The sequence below is a fragment of the Sebastes fasciatus genome, chromosome 4, assembly GCF_043250625.1.
Source record: "Sebastes fasciatus isolate fSebFas1 chromosome 4, fSebFas1.pri, whole genome shotgun sequence".
NCBI lineage: Eukaryota > Metazoa > Chordata > Actinopteri > Perciformes > Sebastidae > Sebastes > Sebastes fasciatus.
The window spans coordinates 17060642-17074672 of NC_133798.1; the positions used below are offsets into that span (position 1 = coordinate 17060642).

At 42.0% G+C, this 14031-nt stretch overlaps 1 protein-coding gene and 1 long non-coding RNA gene across 2 annotated transcripts; one reads left to right on the forward strand and one right to left on the reverse strand.

The window, feature by feature from the left end:
- Positions 1-2339: 2339 nt before the first annotated feature.
- On the reverse strand, positions 2340-3841 carry LOC141767069 (uncharacterized). The gene is made up of 2 exons (XR_012593764.1): positions 3712-3841; positions 2340-2692 (listed from the first exon to the last, which is right to left on the reverse strand). It is a non-coding gene; the product is annotated as an uncharacterized LOC141767069 (long non-coding RNA).
- A 1192-nt stretch (positions 3842-5033) lies between these two features.
- unc45a (unc-45 myosin chaperone A) lies at positions 5034-13646 on the forward strand. Its single transcript, XM_074632304.1, has 19 exons — positions 5034-5196; positions 5335-5527; positions 7285-7460; positions 7577-7666; positions 7801-7968; positions 8260-8428; positions 8568-8738; positions 8993-9164; positions 9328-9628; positions 9728-9822; positions 9961-10102; positions 10287-10427; positions 10617-10744; positions 10823-10889; positions 10980-11093; positions 11189-11304; positions 12201-12318; positions 12403-12558; positions 12679-13646. Exons 1-19 carry the CDS (start codon positions 5173-5175, stop codon positions 12964-12966), a joined length of 2829 nt encoding a protein of 942 aa, XP_074488405.1. The 5' UTR covers positions 5034-5172; the 3' UTR covers positions 12967-13646.
- Positions 13647-14031: the final 385 nt, after the last annotated feature.

Sequence of the window (14031 nt, forward strand, 5' to 3'; positions counted from 1 at the left end):
GACTCTGGGCATTTAGACAATGGATGTGAGGCAACCAAAATCACGGAAAGAGAGCCAGGGAATTCCACCAAAGACGACTTTATTTCGTTGTCTAAATGTCCAGAGTCTCCGGCCCTCGCCACTTTGGTCACCTTAACAATACTGAAGACCAAAAAAAGATAACTTGGGATATACTTTTTCTTGCTACTATAAGCTAAAAGTAAGAAACAGAATAACTTGATTGGAAATCAAGTGTGCAGCCCTCCCCCATATAAAGGGCAAATGAGGTGGTTTGGCACAGGAAAACTTTAAAATGGGATGTTGAAGAGCCAGGTTAAGAAGCAGGAGTGGTGAAAAAAAGTGGCATTTATTAACAAAAAGTTTATTGAAACAAAAGGGAAAAAAATGAAAACCTGGGAAATTCAATAAAACAACATTTAAACTGAATGAAAAGAACAACAAACAAAAGAGAGCTGCAGCCTCAAAGCAAGCTGCCACCTCCTCTCTCCCCAACCCTTACTCCAGTGAATGGGATTTTACCTTCTCAGCCTTGCCTAACTGGAACCACCTGTCCAGGTATGTAAGTATAGGGTGAGCTAAACCAAACAAGAATTCAAATTCACACAGAATAATCAACAGACCATTAATACAAGATCTCTTACATCATCACCTTAACATACCACATACCACATGCCCAGCCCTGCAGATAAGAGGACATAATGAGGCAAACCTGTTTGCACTTTACTTGAATGAGCTGCTGAGCTGCATTCTACCCCCAACATCCCAGGCAGAACAACAAAAATCCTATGAACCCATAAAACAAACTAACTCAACAAGCTGTCGCACCTTAATTGATAATGTATCAGATAATCTGAAACACTGGACGGAAATTAATAATTAAGCAGACACCAAACACTGTTAATGTTGGGGAACAGGACCTAGTGAAAAGGGAGAAAGGCAACCTTTTCACATAATGTTATTTGTGAGTTTGGCTATACCCAAAAAAAAAAGATATATAGAGTCTCTGCAAAGAAGTCTAAACTTTCTCAAAAACCATATCTAACTAATATACCTTTTGAAATAAAGAACTTTCTTATTCAAGTTCATGTTTGGAGGAGTATCTGGAAAATAATAGACCACTTCTCACCTGTTGTGTGCACTCAGAAGGCTATTGCAGTGGGAGAATTTGGGTAAAAAATATGCTGTAATTTAGGGGAAATTTGGATACTTATTTGTGCCATCATTGGACGGTAAACATAAGATGTCCATTATAGTCAAAGAAGAGTAGGATGAAAAGTTGTTTGAACCGTGATGGATGCTTTAAAAATCGGGAGTAGATGGGTCTACGTAAAATGACTGTAAAGTTTTGGGGAATTCACTAATGGCTGTGATTCAGGTGCTGATTGAAAGCAGGTGTGTCGCCACTCTGTAGTCTACATGCAGCAGATACTGCTCTCATTCTCCTTGTGTTCTCTGTGTGCAGGGTCAGCTCCCAGCGCCGCAGTCTGAAGGCTGAGTTGGGTTTCCTTGAGGCTGTTTGTTGCCAGCCTAGTCCGTGATACGGCTCATACTGCCACAAAGTAATGTTTGAAAGTTAATGGATTGAGGAAGCAACCAACCTGCAGTGCAGATGACCCTTGGACTGTTTTTCCCCTCCACTTGATAGTAGGACACTGAATGCTTTCACTTTCTCCCATGGTAATCAAGTGATTTCCCTTTGATTTTAAGTGTTTTTTTGTGTGTTTATAATAATAAAATAAGATTTTAAACTTTTCCTGTGTTCTCTTTCGCCCTTTATTGAGACTGGTTTGCCAAATATAGATCCAGGTCTGCTGCACAGTATTGCGGTGGGTTTGTTATACAGAGTGGCTACCTTTCTGTCTGAGACACTTGCCTATAGACAGAGGGGCTCAAGCAGTGCTGCCTATTCTGTCACTATATCATTAAAGCTAAAGACCAGCCTGACTGCTGCAGAGAAGTGAACACCACTGTGCAGCTAAATGTCACCTGAGCAGCCCAGTGTGGAAAATGTAATGATGCCCTGCATGTGAGTCACATGGTTGTGTTCTTTTTGGTGGATCATTCAGGAACTATTTATGAAACAGGAGCTTAATGGACACTTAAATAATTAATTAGCAGATTGTGTGGGACATGACACAAACAATATTGCCTTGAGACTGGTAACTTTTCATCACATCTACAAAACTATTCAAAATTCTGTATGAGGTGTATGGGAGCGTTAGTTTCAGTCTTAAAAAAATAGGTTTGGTAGCAGAAAGTACACCAGCAATGACAGAATCCTGTTCTGAAAGCATAATCTCTCACAAAACAAAAGCCGTGATAAGGAACAAATGTTTACACAGCTGGTTTTGATTTCAGACTGGGACTCTTCTCTTTGGGTCCCGAGTGCTGTCGCTGAGCCTCGTGGATATCCTGTGGATCTGGTATGTATGAGGTCTCACAACAAGCCCAGCCCTTAGGAAATATACTGTATACACCAACTGCCCATGCTGGATATTCTTCTAAAGGCACAAAGCTTCCATGGTAATACGAGAGTCTTAACAGGTGTACCTGAGCACAAAGCCCAACGGGGACCCCCTCGTCTCCATGGCAACAGAGGAAACAACAATGGTGCTTGGCTGTCCTGATAAAGGAGAGTCCCCAGGTGATGCAGGAAATACCATACCAGGACACTTCCTTTTGTGGTTTTGACCTGGAGGGAGTAACTGTTGTGAATGCACTATATATTTTGGAACATGTCGAGACTCAAACGCAGTCATTTTTGCTTTTATTCCAAACAGCGACAGACATGATTTTTATATTTGTCACCATTTATAAATATGAATCCACCCCCTACCAAACGTACTGAACATCAGCTTTTGCTGTATAAGCACTTTCAGTGTTTCCATTCTGTGAGACCTTAAATCCACTATATTTGTCACCGTTGTACTGGTTACTTTATTGTATAAAGTTTAACATACATAAGATGTGCCATATCGGTCCCCGTCTGCTTGTATTAAATGTGGATTTGTGTTTTGTTGTATTGGCGCTCCATGTTTGTAGTATACTGTATGATTGTACATTTTATCCAGCATAATGTGTAGCCTAGTCTAGTGTCTTATGGGCTTCTTAAACTATAAATTTAAACAAACATGGTGCCCTGTTCTTACATAAGGTGTATGAGGGGTTTATTAATGGTTAACATAGCATTCAATGATCCTTTATAGATCTGTTAAAACCATTAAGAGCAACTGTTGGGTTGCCAGGTTGTGAAACAAATCCCTCTGTCCACCAGTTTATTCTCTGTTTAACAGCGCAAACAAATGTTGGTAATCCATCAGTAGATGCTCATGAGTTTCTCACTTTCTAATGATTAATGAAGTCAGCGCAGCTACAGCCTACATTTCAATAAATCATTGATAAAGTGTTTTAATCCATCAAATCTGCAGCTGTAAATGTTAAATAGGTTTGTTAATGAATGGATTTGGCTACAAGTAAGTGGTCAACAGTCAGGCAAAGCGATTTGTCATTGTTAGGGTGACCAAATCGACCAGGGTTGGAGACTAGGGACATTCAAGTATTGGACGTGAGGTAACCAGAATTAGAGACAGAGAGCCGGGAGAATCCACCCAAAAAGGACTTTATTTTAGATGACTAGATAATATTTAAACGCAGATAATAACTGGTTATAAGGTGAACAAAGGAACACACGGCATTAAAAGAACAACTCACTTTAGACGCACTGGATGAAGGCAGCGGATCAGGTACAGCTGGAGCAACAGAAATGTTCCTAGTTATAAGAGCCCTGATTATGTGCTGATTGAGCTCACCTGCACTTAGTTAACTCTGAACAGCACAGGTGAGCCTGTGGCTCCTCTCAGAGCTCATCAGGATGATTGCAGACATGAAACACCTTTTAACAGTCACAATCTGGCAAGCAAAAAAGTTGTTCCCAATTGATCAGCTGCTGATCTGCAAATCCTTACTAAATAATGTATTAACTGTTAATAAAGCAGTTAGTTAAAACCTTTCACAAAAGATGACTTATTAGAAAGTGTTATTAAAAATATACGTAAGATAAGCTCATAAAATATTGTGCATTGCAGAGGTTTAAAGGGTTTCCCGTGTCTTGTGAAGTGACGGGGCTCCACAACGAGTTACGTTATCGTCTCCGACCATGGTCGGGAGGCTGAAGCAGGAAAAGCCAACACTAGGATCAGCATTGATTCATGGAGAGACCTTCGTCTGGTCAGCTAACATTACTGCCAAGCAGGTGAAATATAGAGTGATATTGTGGTTTTAGCTGACGTGTGTCGCCTCACTGTTTTGAGCGATGCTTGTTCATGTCTATATATATATTATATCTAGCGAGCACAAGCGTGAGCCCGACGCTGACTTTCGTTGTCTTAACGGCCACAGGTGTCGCTGTTATAACAAGCATTTCTGATTCTTACAAACCATCTAACACTAAGCATTTAAGAAAAGATAAGATAAGATAAGATGAACCTTTATTAATCCCCGGAGGAAAATTCCGGTGTCGAAGCAGCAACATCAGCAAACATCAGCAAACAGAGTGAAACAAAGGAGAGGTATAAAGGTATACAAAGATTATAAAAACAATAATAGAGATATAAAAGATACAGAGTGAATGGGTGAACATAGTGTGTGCAGTCCGTCAATAAATAAATGAAGTATGTGCAATAAATACATGTCATATGTACATATGTGCAGTCTATAAAGTGGTATATAGGATATATAGTGTAAAGTAAGTGTAAAGTGCGCCAGTGGTTAGAAAAGTGGACCAACAACAACATTAAAATAGCTCCTACAGCTGAATGCATCAAAAAACTTGAATTGTTGTGCTCTATTCTTTTACTATAATAAGGTTGATAAACCCTCTGTGTCTGTGTGGACTGAAGAAAGACAGAATGAACATATACCCAAATAAAGCAGAGATGGAGACAGACTCCTCTCTGGCTCCTCTCTTCCTTATATGGTAATGCAGCGTGAGGAGAGAGAGAGGGGCGGGGCTGTTACGTAAAACGTCATCAACGTGCTCTGGGACACCCGGAAGCGTATCAAGATGTAACATGTTTGACTGAAGAGTGAGCAGCGTTTGTGAGCAAGTAGAGTACAATTAAACGACTTATTATCCATATTAAGTAACGCGGTGTTGTGTAGTACACCTCGAAGATGAGTACGAGTGAAAAAGACATGGTAAGTTAACAGTAGTTAGTTACATAGAGCCTTTTTAGCTTCGCAGTTGTCATGACAATAACATTTACTAGAAGCATTTCAGTCATCCTGAGTGAGCTTCTGTTACGTGTGCTACTCTGCCTTTCCCTCTATAACCAGGATCCTGCAGCCCTGAAGGAGGAGGGCAACACCCTGTTCAAGGCAGGAGACGTGCAAGGTGCTATCTGCTGCTACACCAAAGCATTAAAGCTGACTGACAGCCGAGCAGAGACCGCTGTGCTGCACCGAAACCGCTCCGCCTGCTACCTGAAGCAGGAGCAGTACAGCAAGGCGGAGGCTGATGCATCTAAAGGTGGGATGCTTTACTGACCAGGATGTTGTTGTAGAGTTCTTAGAGTACAAAGATAATAATATCTTGAATTAAGTCTACTTTACCTGGATTGAAATCTACCCATTCAGATAGATTTACTGTGACCTGCTGAAGTCTGGACCCATGGAGGGTTATAGATAGATGGATGGATAGATAGATAGATAGATGGATGGATGGAAAGATAGATAGATAGGTAGATAGATAGATAGATAGATAGGATAGGGAGTAACTTTATTGATCCCGAGGGAAATTCAAGTTTCCAGCATCACAGTTCCATAGTGCAAAACATGTTAGTAAAAAGGCAGTAAAAAAGTTAGTAGTGCAAAGTACAAAAAAATATACCAGATATAAAAATACAAGGAGATGAATAAAACTGAATATAGTGCAGGGTAACAGCTGTGATACACGACTATTAAAAAAAAGTGAATATAGTACAGAAGAGACTGTTAAAAATGAGTATAGTGCAGGGTAACTCCAGTAGCTTAGTCTATGAAAGTTATTATAGACATTATTATCTGTCCTGCAGACCGTCCTCCTTTGTCACCCCCCCCGCCCCCCGCCCCCTCCCTAGAGAGGTGTTGTACAGTTTGATGGCTCGGGGAACAAAGGATTTCCTGAGTCTGTCTGTGGAGCACTTGGGGAGCAACAGCCTGCCACTAAAGGAGCTCCTCTGTTTGGTGTGCAGAGGATGGCTGGTGTTGTCAATTATGGCCAGCAGTCTGTTGAGTGTTCTTTCCTCTGCCAGAGAGTTGAGCTCCATGCCGACCACAGAGCAGGCCCGCCTGATCAGCTTGTCCAGCCTCAAGGTGTCCCTCTTAGTTGTGCTGCCCCCCCAGCATACCACAGTGTAGAAAAGGATGCTGGCTACCACAGATTGGTAGAACATCTGCAGGAGTTTTGTGCAGATGTTAAATGATCCCAGACTCCTCAGGAAATACAGTCTGCTTTGGCCCTTCCTGTAAAGGTGGTCAGTGTTTTTTGTCCAGTCCAGTTTGTTGTCCAGCTACCCCTAACCACGATCCTGAATGCTTAAAGTGACAAGATGTTAATTTGAAATGCTCAACAGCAGCTATTTTCAAATGACAGAGATACTCATGGTGATCCTTGGGTGAAGAGTTTAATTGAGAATCACTCTCAACACACATACACCCTCCAACTGTCTTATCTTTGATGGAAGAAAAAATGTACAGCTGCTTTAAAGGTCTTATTGACATTTTTATGCAGACAAATATATATATATAAAAAATACATCCACAGAGTGTTTTGAAAGGTGCCAAATAAAAGAATGGATTTTCTTGAAAAAAAAATTGTGAATTAATCATTTTTAAAATGTTGGCAGGTCCAAAATGAATGTTGGGTTTATCTCTTTGGAAGATATCTGATGTTTGATTCCCATTTCTAACAAGGCTCATGAGCCAATAGTAAAATGACGTTGGTATCATGTGGTATCTCTGGGTCGTCGGTTCGTGTGGAAAAAAACGATAAATTGCTGAGATTGATGGTAATTGCCTGGCAACGACTTGTTGTGAAGTAAATGCAAAGGAACGGGGAGGGAGAATGCGACATCTAGTGGCTGAATGTTATCAATAGCATCTTTAATTAAGTGTGTATAGTTCACATCTCAGGTGAAAGTTGTGAAAAAAACTCTACAGTTGCATGAACTGTCTCTCTAGCAGGATTAAGATTTATGAATGTATGTACACAGTTATATTGAATGTCATGTCTGTCACTCTTTCCAGCTCTCGATACTGACCCAGGTGATGTAAAAGCCAGGTTCCGCAGAGCTCAGGCTTTCCAGAAACTCATTCGGCTTGACCAGGCGTTTCTGGATGCTCAGAGGTGTGCCCAGCTGGAGCCTAAAAACAAAGCCTTCCAGGATCTGCTCAGACAGCTGGGAGCACAGATCCAGCAGAAGGTGATGTGTTGTTTTTTTTATAAAGTGGTCTAAGTGTCAAGCAGGTTTCACTTGTTTTTTAAGCTGTACCCTGAAGAAAGTATTGCTAATCAGGGTCTTTTCTCCTCCACGTGTAGTCAGTGCAACTAAACTCCACCGATGCTCGTGTGCAACAAATGTTCTCACTCCTCTTAGATGCATCTGCAAATGACTCGGATCGACAAAAGGTAAGGGCAACTCCTAAGGCAGGAAGATAACAAACTGCTCTTTTAATATCTGTTTGATTTTCATTCCTCATATCTTGATCTGTCTGTAAAGTTGTATTGCACCAAAATGATGTGATCCATTTATTAAATTTCAGGCTGCTCAGAATCTAGTGGTATTATCTCGAGAAGACGCAGGAGCTGAGCAGATCTTCCGTAACGATGGAGTGAAGCTGATTCAGACACTTCTTCATTCAAAGCAGGAGGAAGTTGTCCTTTCTGCCCTGAGGACCCTGGTTGGGTTGTGCACAGGGCATCAGTCCAGAGTAAGTAGAACAATTCCCTCTGAAGTTATTCATTACATCATCTTTAAAGTCATTTTTTAACAGGCATGCAAACTTGTATTTTCTTTCTTGGAAAACATAGATAAAACAGTTTCCATAGTGATGTCCCTCTTATTTGTATTTTGTTCCTTTTAATTCGTATGCATCTGTTTCCGTTCATTGTGAAGTCAGCTGTGCTATATATTAACATCCTTGTCTGTCAGACACCATATTCACCATGCTAGTAACACTTATGAATTGCTTTTCTGCTGACATCCACTGTTTTGTTCCCAGACCATGGCTATAGTGAATGAGTTGGGAATGGAGCAGCTGTGTGAAGTAATGGGATCAGGAGCCTCCACTGTGTCTCTGGCCGCCTGCCACCTGCTGCAGGTGATGTTTGAGGCTCTGACGGAGGGCATGAACCGAGAGATCAGAGGGAAGGATGAAGCAATACTTCCTGGTGAGTTTGGATTGTGATCATGTTTATATTTGGAGCTGAGCCACACATGATAGTTAACCAATAAGAAATGCTTTTTGTGTGTGTATCAGCTTTCTGTCCTGCGCCTTCAACAGTTATTGACTGTGTGATTTTAACACAGAACCCTCCAAGGAGCTACGCTCAATGCTACGCCACCTTTTGGAAATGATGCCAGCATCTAATGTGTCGGGGCCGGGCAGAGACAGCGCCATCAACCTCCTGGTCAAACAAGTTCCCCGCAAGTCCTTCAAAAACCCAGATAACTCCCTCACGTTATGGGTGATAGACCAGGGTATGAAACACACACACCTGCACATCAGGTAGAATTTCTCACATTTTTATGCTATGATGGATACAAAACAGACATAGTCCTTCTGCCAGTTTTTTTTAGTAAGTTGCACTACCATGGGAAGGAGAAGGAAGTGTTCACTCCATGTTTTTCAAATGTCAAATGAAATTTGACTATGGCCTCAGCTTCTCCAAACCCATATCAGTTTCATCTGGCATCGCTGTAGCCAGATTAATGAACTCCTTGTTCTCCTGCAGGACTGAAGAAAATCCTGGAGGTGGCCGGGACGGTCCCTGAGCTCTCAGAAGGACCACCCCTTACAGACAACTCCCACATGAACTGCTCCGTCTTGCTTAGCAAACTCTACGATGACCTGAAGAGCGACGCAGAGAGAGAGAACTTCAACAAGCTATGTGAAGAATATGTCCAGTGAGTTGACGACTGAAACTCTTGTTACTAATTTCCAAAGTTTCTGTTACTCGAGCTGCTTAATACTGCAACAACTTATGAACATGGGAAAAAAGAATTACAGTCATAAGCCAAAAAGTGGCATTCCTTCACTAACTTTCTTATCTGACGTTTTTCTGGGTAGGCAACATTTTAGCCGACACGTCCTAGGCGGCATGCTGCGAGCCATCCAGACAGTGTCGGTGCTCCTCCAAGGACCGAGCGAAGTGGGTAACAGAGCTCTGGAGATGTCAGGGATGATGGACGCGGTGATTGCTCTGTGTGCTTCCGAAGATGTGACTCACCAGCAGGTAGCGGTGGAGACTCTTATCCACGCGGCAGGCAAGGCCAAGAGAGCCTCCTTCATCACGGCCAACGGCGTGGCGCTTCTGAAGGACCTCTACAAGAAGAGCGAGAATGACAGGATACGCGTGAGAGCCCTGGTGGTAAGTGCTGCAACTAAAGCACTAAAGTGCATTTATCTCAGACAGTTGGAGAAAAGAACATCTCTCAGTAAAGATAATGCTTTGATGGTTATTACACAGGGTCTGTGCAAGCTCGGATCAGCAGGAGGGACAGACTTCAGCATGAAGCAGTTTGCAGAGGGATCCACGCTAAAGCTCGCCAAGCAGTGCAGGAAGTATGTCTGCCTGTGTTGAATCTGGAGCATCGGGCATAGATTAGGAGAAATGTGTCTGATCCACATTGTTGCATAACAACAGATGAGTGATTCCTCAGATTTGAAATAAGAAGCAAGCTGTGTCTCGTTCTCTTTTAGGTGGCTGTGTAATGAGTCTCTGCCCCAAACCTCCCGCCGGTGGTCTGTAGAAGGCCTCGCCTACCTCACCTTTGATGCCGATGTGAAGGAGGATTTGGTAGAAGACAAGAACGCTCTCGTGGCCATGTTTGAGCTAGCAAAGGTTTGACTGATGATTGTAATTGGAGGTTTTAATACTTGCGACACATGGACAATACAGGGCAGAAGAGCACCTTAGTGGTTATAATTTATTTGTTGTGTAGTGTTTGAAACTACCACTTAAAGAATACACACAAACACTTTTATAGTTAACTGGGATAGCCTTGTTTTTCTTTGTGTTCCTGCAGTCTGAGGATAAGACAGTGCTGTTTGCTGTGGGCTCCACATTAGTGAATTGCACCAACAGCTATGAGGTGGAGAAGCCAGACCCTCAGATGGTGGAGCTGGCTAAGTATGCGAAGCAGCACATCCCCGAGGAGCACCCCAAGGTACCATTTCAGTTCTTAATTTTTCATATAGAGTTACAGTTGCTGCGTACAAACATCGCACATTATTACTTTCATATTGCACAGTAGCTCTACTGCTCTCCTGTTTCTTCAAAGTTGGTGTTAATACTAATTGGATATTTCTTTTTAGAGATTGTTTTACATGAGCCTGTCTGTCTGTCCATGTGTCAGGATGCACCTTCCCATGTGGAGAAAAGAGTGGGGAAGCTGCTGGAGGCCGGTGTGGTGTCTGCGTTGGTGTGTATGGTCAAACAGGAGAGTCCTGCCCTCACGGAGGCCTGTAGGGACGGTATCGCCAGGTAGTAAAATGGCAGTTAAGTCTTTTTCACACACTGTCCTCTGTGTAGATTTCCTGTTAACACCATTTCTCATGGCAGGGTCTTCTTGGCTTTGGTGGAACGACAGGAAGACAGAGGCACAGTGGTGGCACAGGGTGGAGGAAAGGTGGAGCACCCTAATAAATACACTTAAGTTTAGCCTGCATCTAAACACCTTGCTTTAGCAGGTTTACATGTTGACTGTTTTCCTCCATAGGCTTTGATCCCACTGGCATCTGACAACACAGATTTAGGGAAAGTCAAAGCAGCACAAGCCCTGGCAAAAATAACCATCACAGCTAACCCACAGATTGCCTTCCCAGGAGAAAGGGTAAGAATTGCATGCTATAAAAGCCTCTTCAGTTTAAAAAAAAACAAAAACCCAAAGAATATTTTGTATTTAACCTCGTCTCACTCTGCTCTCAGATCTATGAGATGGTGCGCCCCCTTGTCAGTCTTCTGAGCCTTGAATGCACCCTGCTGCAGAACTTCGAGGCACTCATGGCTCTCACCAACCTGGCTGGCATCAGTGATAGACTCAGGTTGGCCACTAGGGGGAGTCTCTCCTAAGAATACACGTTCAAAACACAGTCAATTATAATGGGACATAACCTACAAGTATGCAGAAACCAAAGTGGAGTGCTTTGCCATAATTAGGCAAACCTGTTTGCACTTTCCTTGATTAAGCAGCTGGTCTACCCAAATATATCCCAGGCAGAACAACAAAGATCCTATGAACCCATAAAACAAACTAAACAAGCTTATGTCATATATACATCTTAATTGATAGTGTATCAAATAAACTGAAACATTAGACTAAAATAACTAATTAAGCAGACACAAAAAACACTGTTAATGTTGGAACAGGGTCTACTGAAAAGGGGGAAAGGGAACATTTTCACACAGCTTAATTCTTGTTTTATTTTTGTACTTATGGCAAATCTACCTTTCTCACAGAAAGGAACATCATTTCATAAATGTTACAGATTCATGTGTCATTTTTTTATGGTTAAACATGCAAGATCTTAGTTTGCTTCCAAAAAAGTGAAAATATTTTTACCAGAACTGTTTTAGGGGTCAAGTCTAAGTCAAGTCATAACCAAATTGCAGGTCAAGATGCAAGTATTTCAAGTATCTGAATGCTGACCTCAAAGCTGTGATAATAGTTTGACAGTGTTAATAATGTGATTTTACATAGCTGTCGCCTTGTCCTTTCAGTATATAGATATATACACCTTTTAAGATGTACAACTATGCCTGTCTGGTGCTGTCTTTATTGTCCTCGGATTTTATCAGGTCAAAGCTTCACACTATTATTTTTGCTTTCAAGTCTCGAGATCTGACTTCCTTTCATAATATATTTTTTTATTGTGACATTACAGTTTTGTATCAGTGTTTAGAGTATCTGCTTGTTTTGATGAATTATGTTGCTTCACAGACAAAAGATCATAAAGGAGAAGGCGGTCCCAAAAATCGAAGGCTACATGTTTGAGGAGCACGAGCTGGTCCGAGCTTCTGCCACAGAGTGCATGTGTAATATGGTTTTAAGCACAGAGGTAAGACACATATTTATAGATAATTATATGGCACAAATATGCTGAAATATAGAAGTAAAAGTTTGGTGTTTGATGTGTCCTCAGGTGCAGAAGATGTACCTGGCCACAGGGAACGATCGCCTGAAGCTGCTCGTCCTCTACAGCGGAGAGGAGGACGAGAGGCTGCGGAAAGCTGCTGCAGGAACTCTGGCCATGTTGACCGCCGAGCAGCCTGAGCTCTGCGCCCGCATCCCTGGAACAGTAAGCAGACCACTGCAGCAGCTCACTGTCCCCACACATCCATCAACGCAGCACTGTGGCATACTACAATCATATTAATGTTTGTGTTTTAGCTCACATTACTTCCTGTTCTCTTCTCAGACGACCCACTGGCTGGAGATTATACAGTCGCTACTGCTCTGTGAAATACCCGACCTGCGTCACCGTGGAGTGGTCATAGTTCACAACCTGATGCAGGCGGAGAAGAGTCTGGCTGAGACGCTAATGGAGAGTGAAGCTCTGGAGATTCTTACTGTCTTGGCGAAGGGAAGCGAGGGCACGCCAGAGGCTGTTTCTAAGATAGCTCAGAACTGTCTGGACAAGGCCGTGGAGTACAGCATCATCACGACCAGGGAAGGGAGGGAAAAAGGCAAAGAACCTGAACCCTGAAAAAAACAGCTGCAGCGTGTGGATGTGCCTCCTGGCAATGTTAAAGTGCTTTAAGTATTATGTGGGACCAGTGAAGTCATTTCACTTTTGCAGGAAATCAAGTTTTGGTCTGGATGGGTACAAGCCGATCCTGAAATGCTCATGTGTCTTAACCAAAAACTGAGAAAAGCAATAAAGGCATGTAAGAAGAAAGGTAGTAAAATGAAAACCAGCAGATACTCCCAGAAGTGGTTTCACATAGTTTTTCCACTCATTTTATTTATCTTAATTATACTGTATGTTCATGGACCACCACCAAAAGTGTATGTTCGACTTGGAGACCAATAAGGCTACTCGATACATTCTTTACTAAAGATTGCCATTCCTTGACATTTGCAAATGTTTTTATTTGTGTCATTATTATTCCCCAAAATACTCTTTAATTTTCATTTTGTATGCCACTATATTTAGTATGAATTCTGAGTCAGCATCTTTTAGCATCCACATGTAAATGCATTTTCTAGTCCTACCATCTAACTAAACACACCGAAACCATTTCATGCACGTGATTGTGTGCTTTTTGTTTTTAATGTTTATTATTATCACTCCACTACATCAGCAGTGTCTTAATTGTATGGTTGATCTTTGTCTAGTTTTGACTGAACACATGGGCACAACAAATAAAAACCTCTTTACCAGAATCTGCTGAGTTCACCCATCTTTACCCAACTGGCTCCCTGTCTCTCAGAGAATTGATTTCAAAATACTCCTGCTGGTTTACAAAGCACTAAATGGTTTAGGGCCAAAATACATTTCTGATCTTCTGCTATGTTATGAACCATCCAGACCTCTCAGGTCATCTGGATCAGGTCTGCTTAGTGTCCCCAGAGTCACAACTAAACATGCAGAAGAAGCAGCGTTCAGTTTTTATGCACCAAATATCTGGAACAAGCTCCCAGAAACCTGCAGGAACCGCTCCAACTCTGAGTTCTTTTAAATCAAAGCTTAAAACTTTCCTGTTTGCTGCTGCCTTTTATTAAACCAGATAATGATCTTATACTGCACTAGAGCTTTGACTCTTGTGTG

What these genes read in the sequence shown, in the direction of transcription:
- unc45a (XM_074632304.1), top strand. Translation starts at nt 5,173, where the DNA reads ATGAGTACGAGTGAAAAAGACATG. An exon ending in GGATGAAGCAATACTTCCTG is followed by an intron (nt 8,429 to 8,567) that starts GTGAGTTTGGAT and finishes ATTTTAACACAG; the next exon opens with AACCCTCCAAGGAGCTACGC. An exon ending in TCCCCGAGGAGCACCCCAAG is followed by an intron (nt 10,428 to 10,616) that starts GTACCATTTCAG and finishes TCCATGTGTCAG; the next exon opens with GATGCACCTTCCCATGTGGA.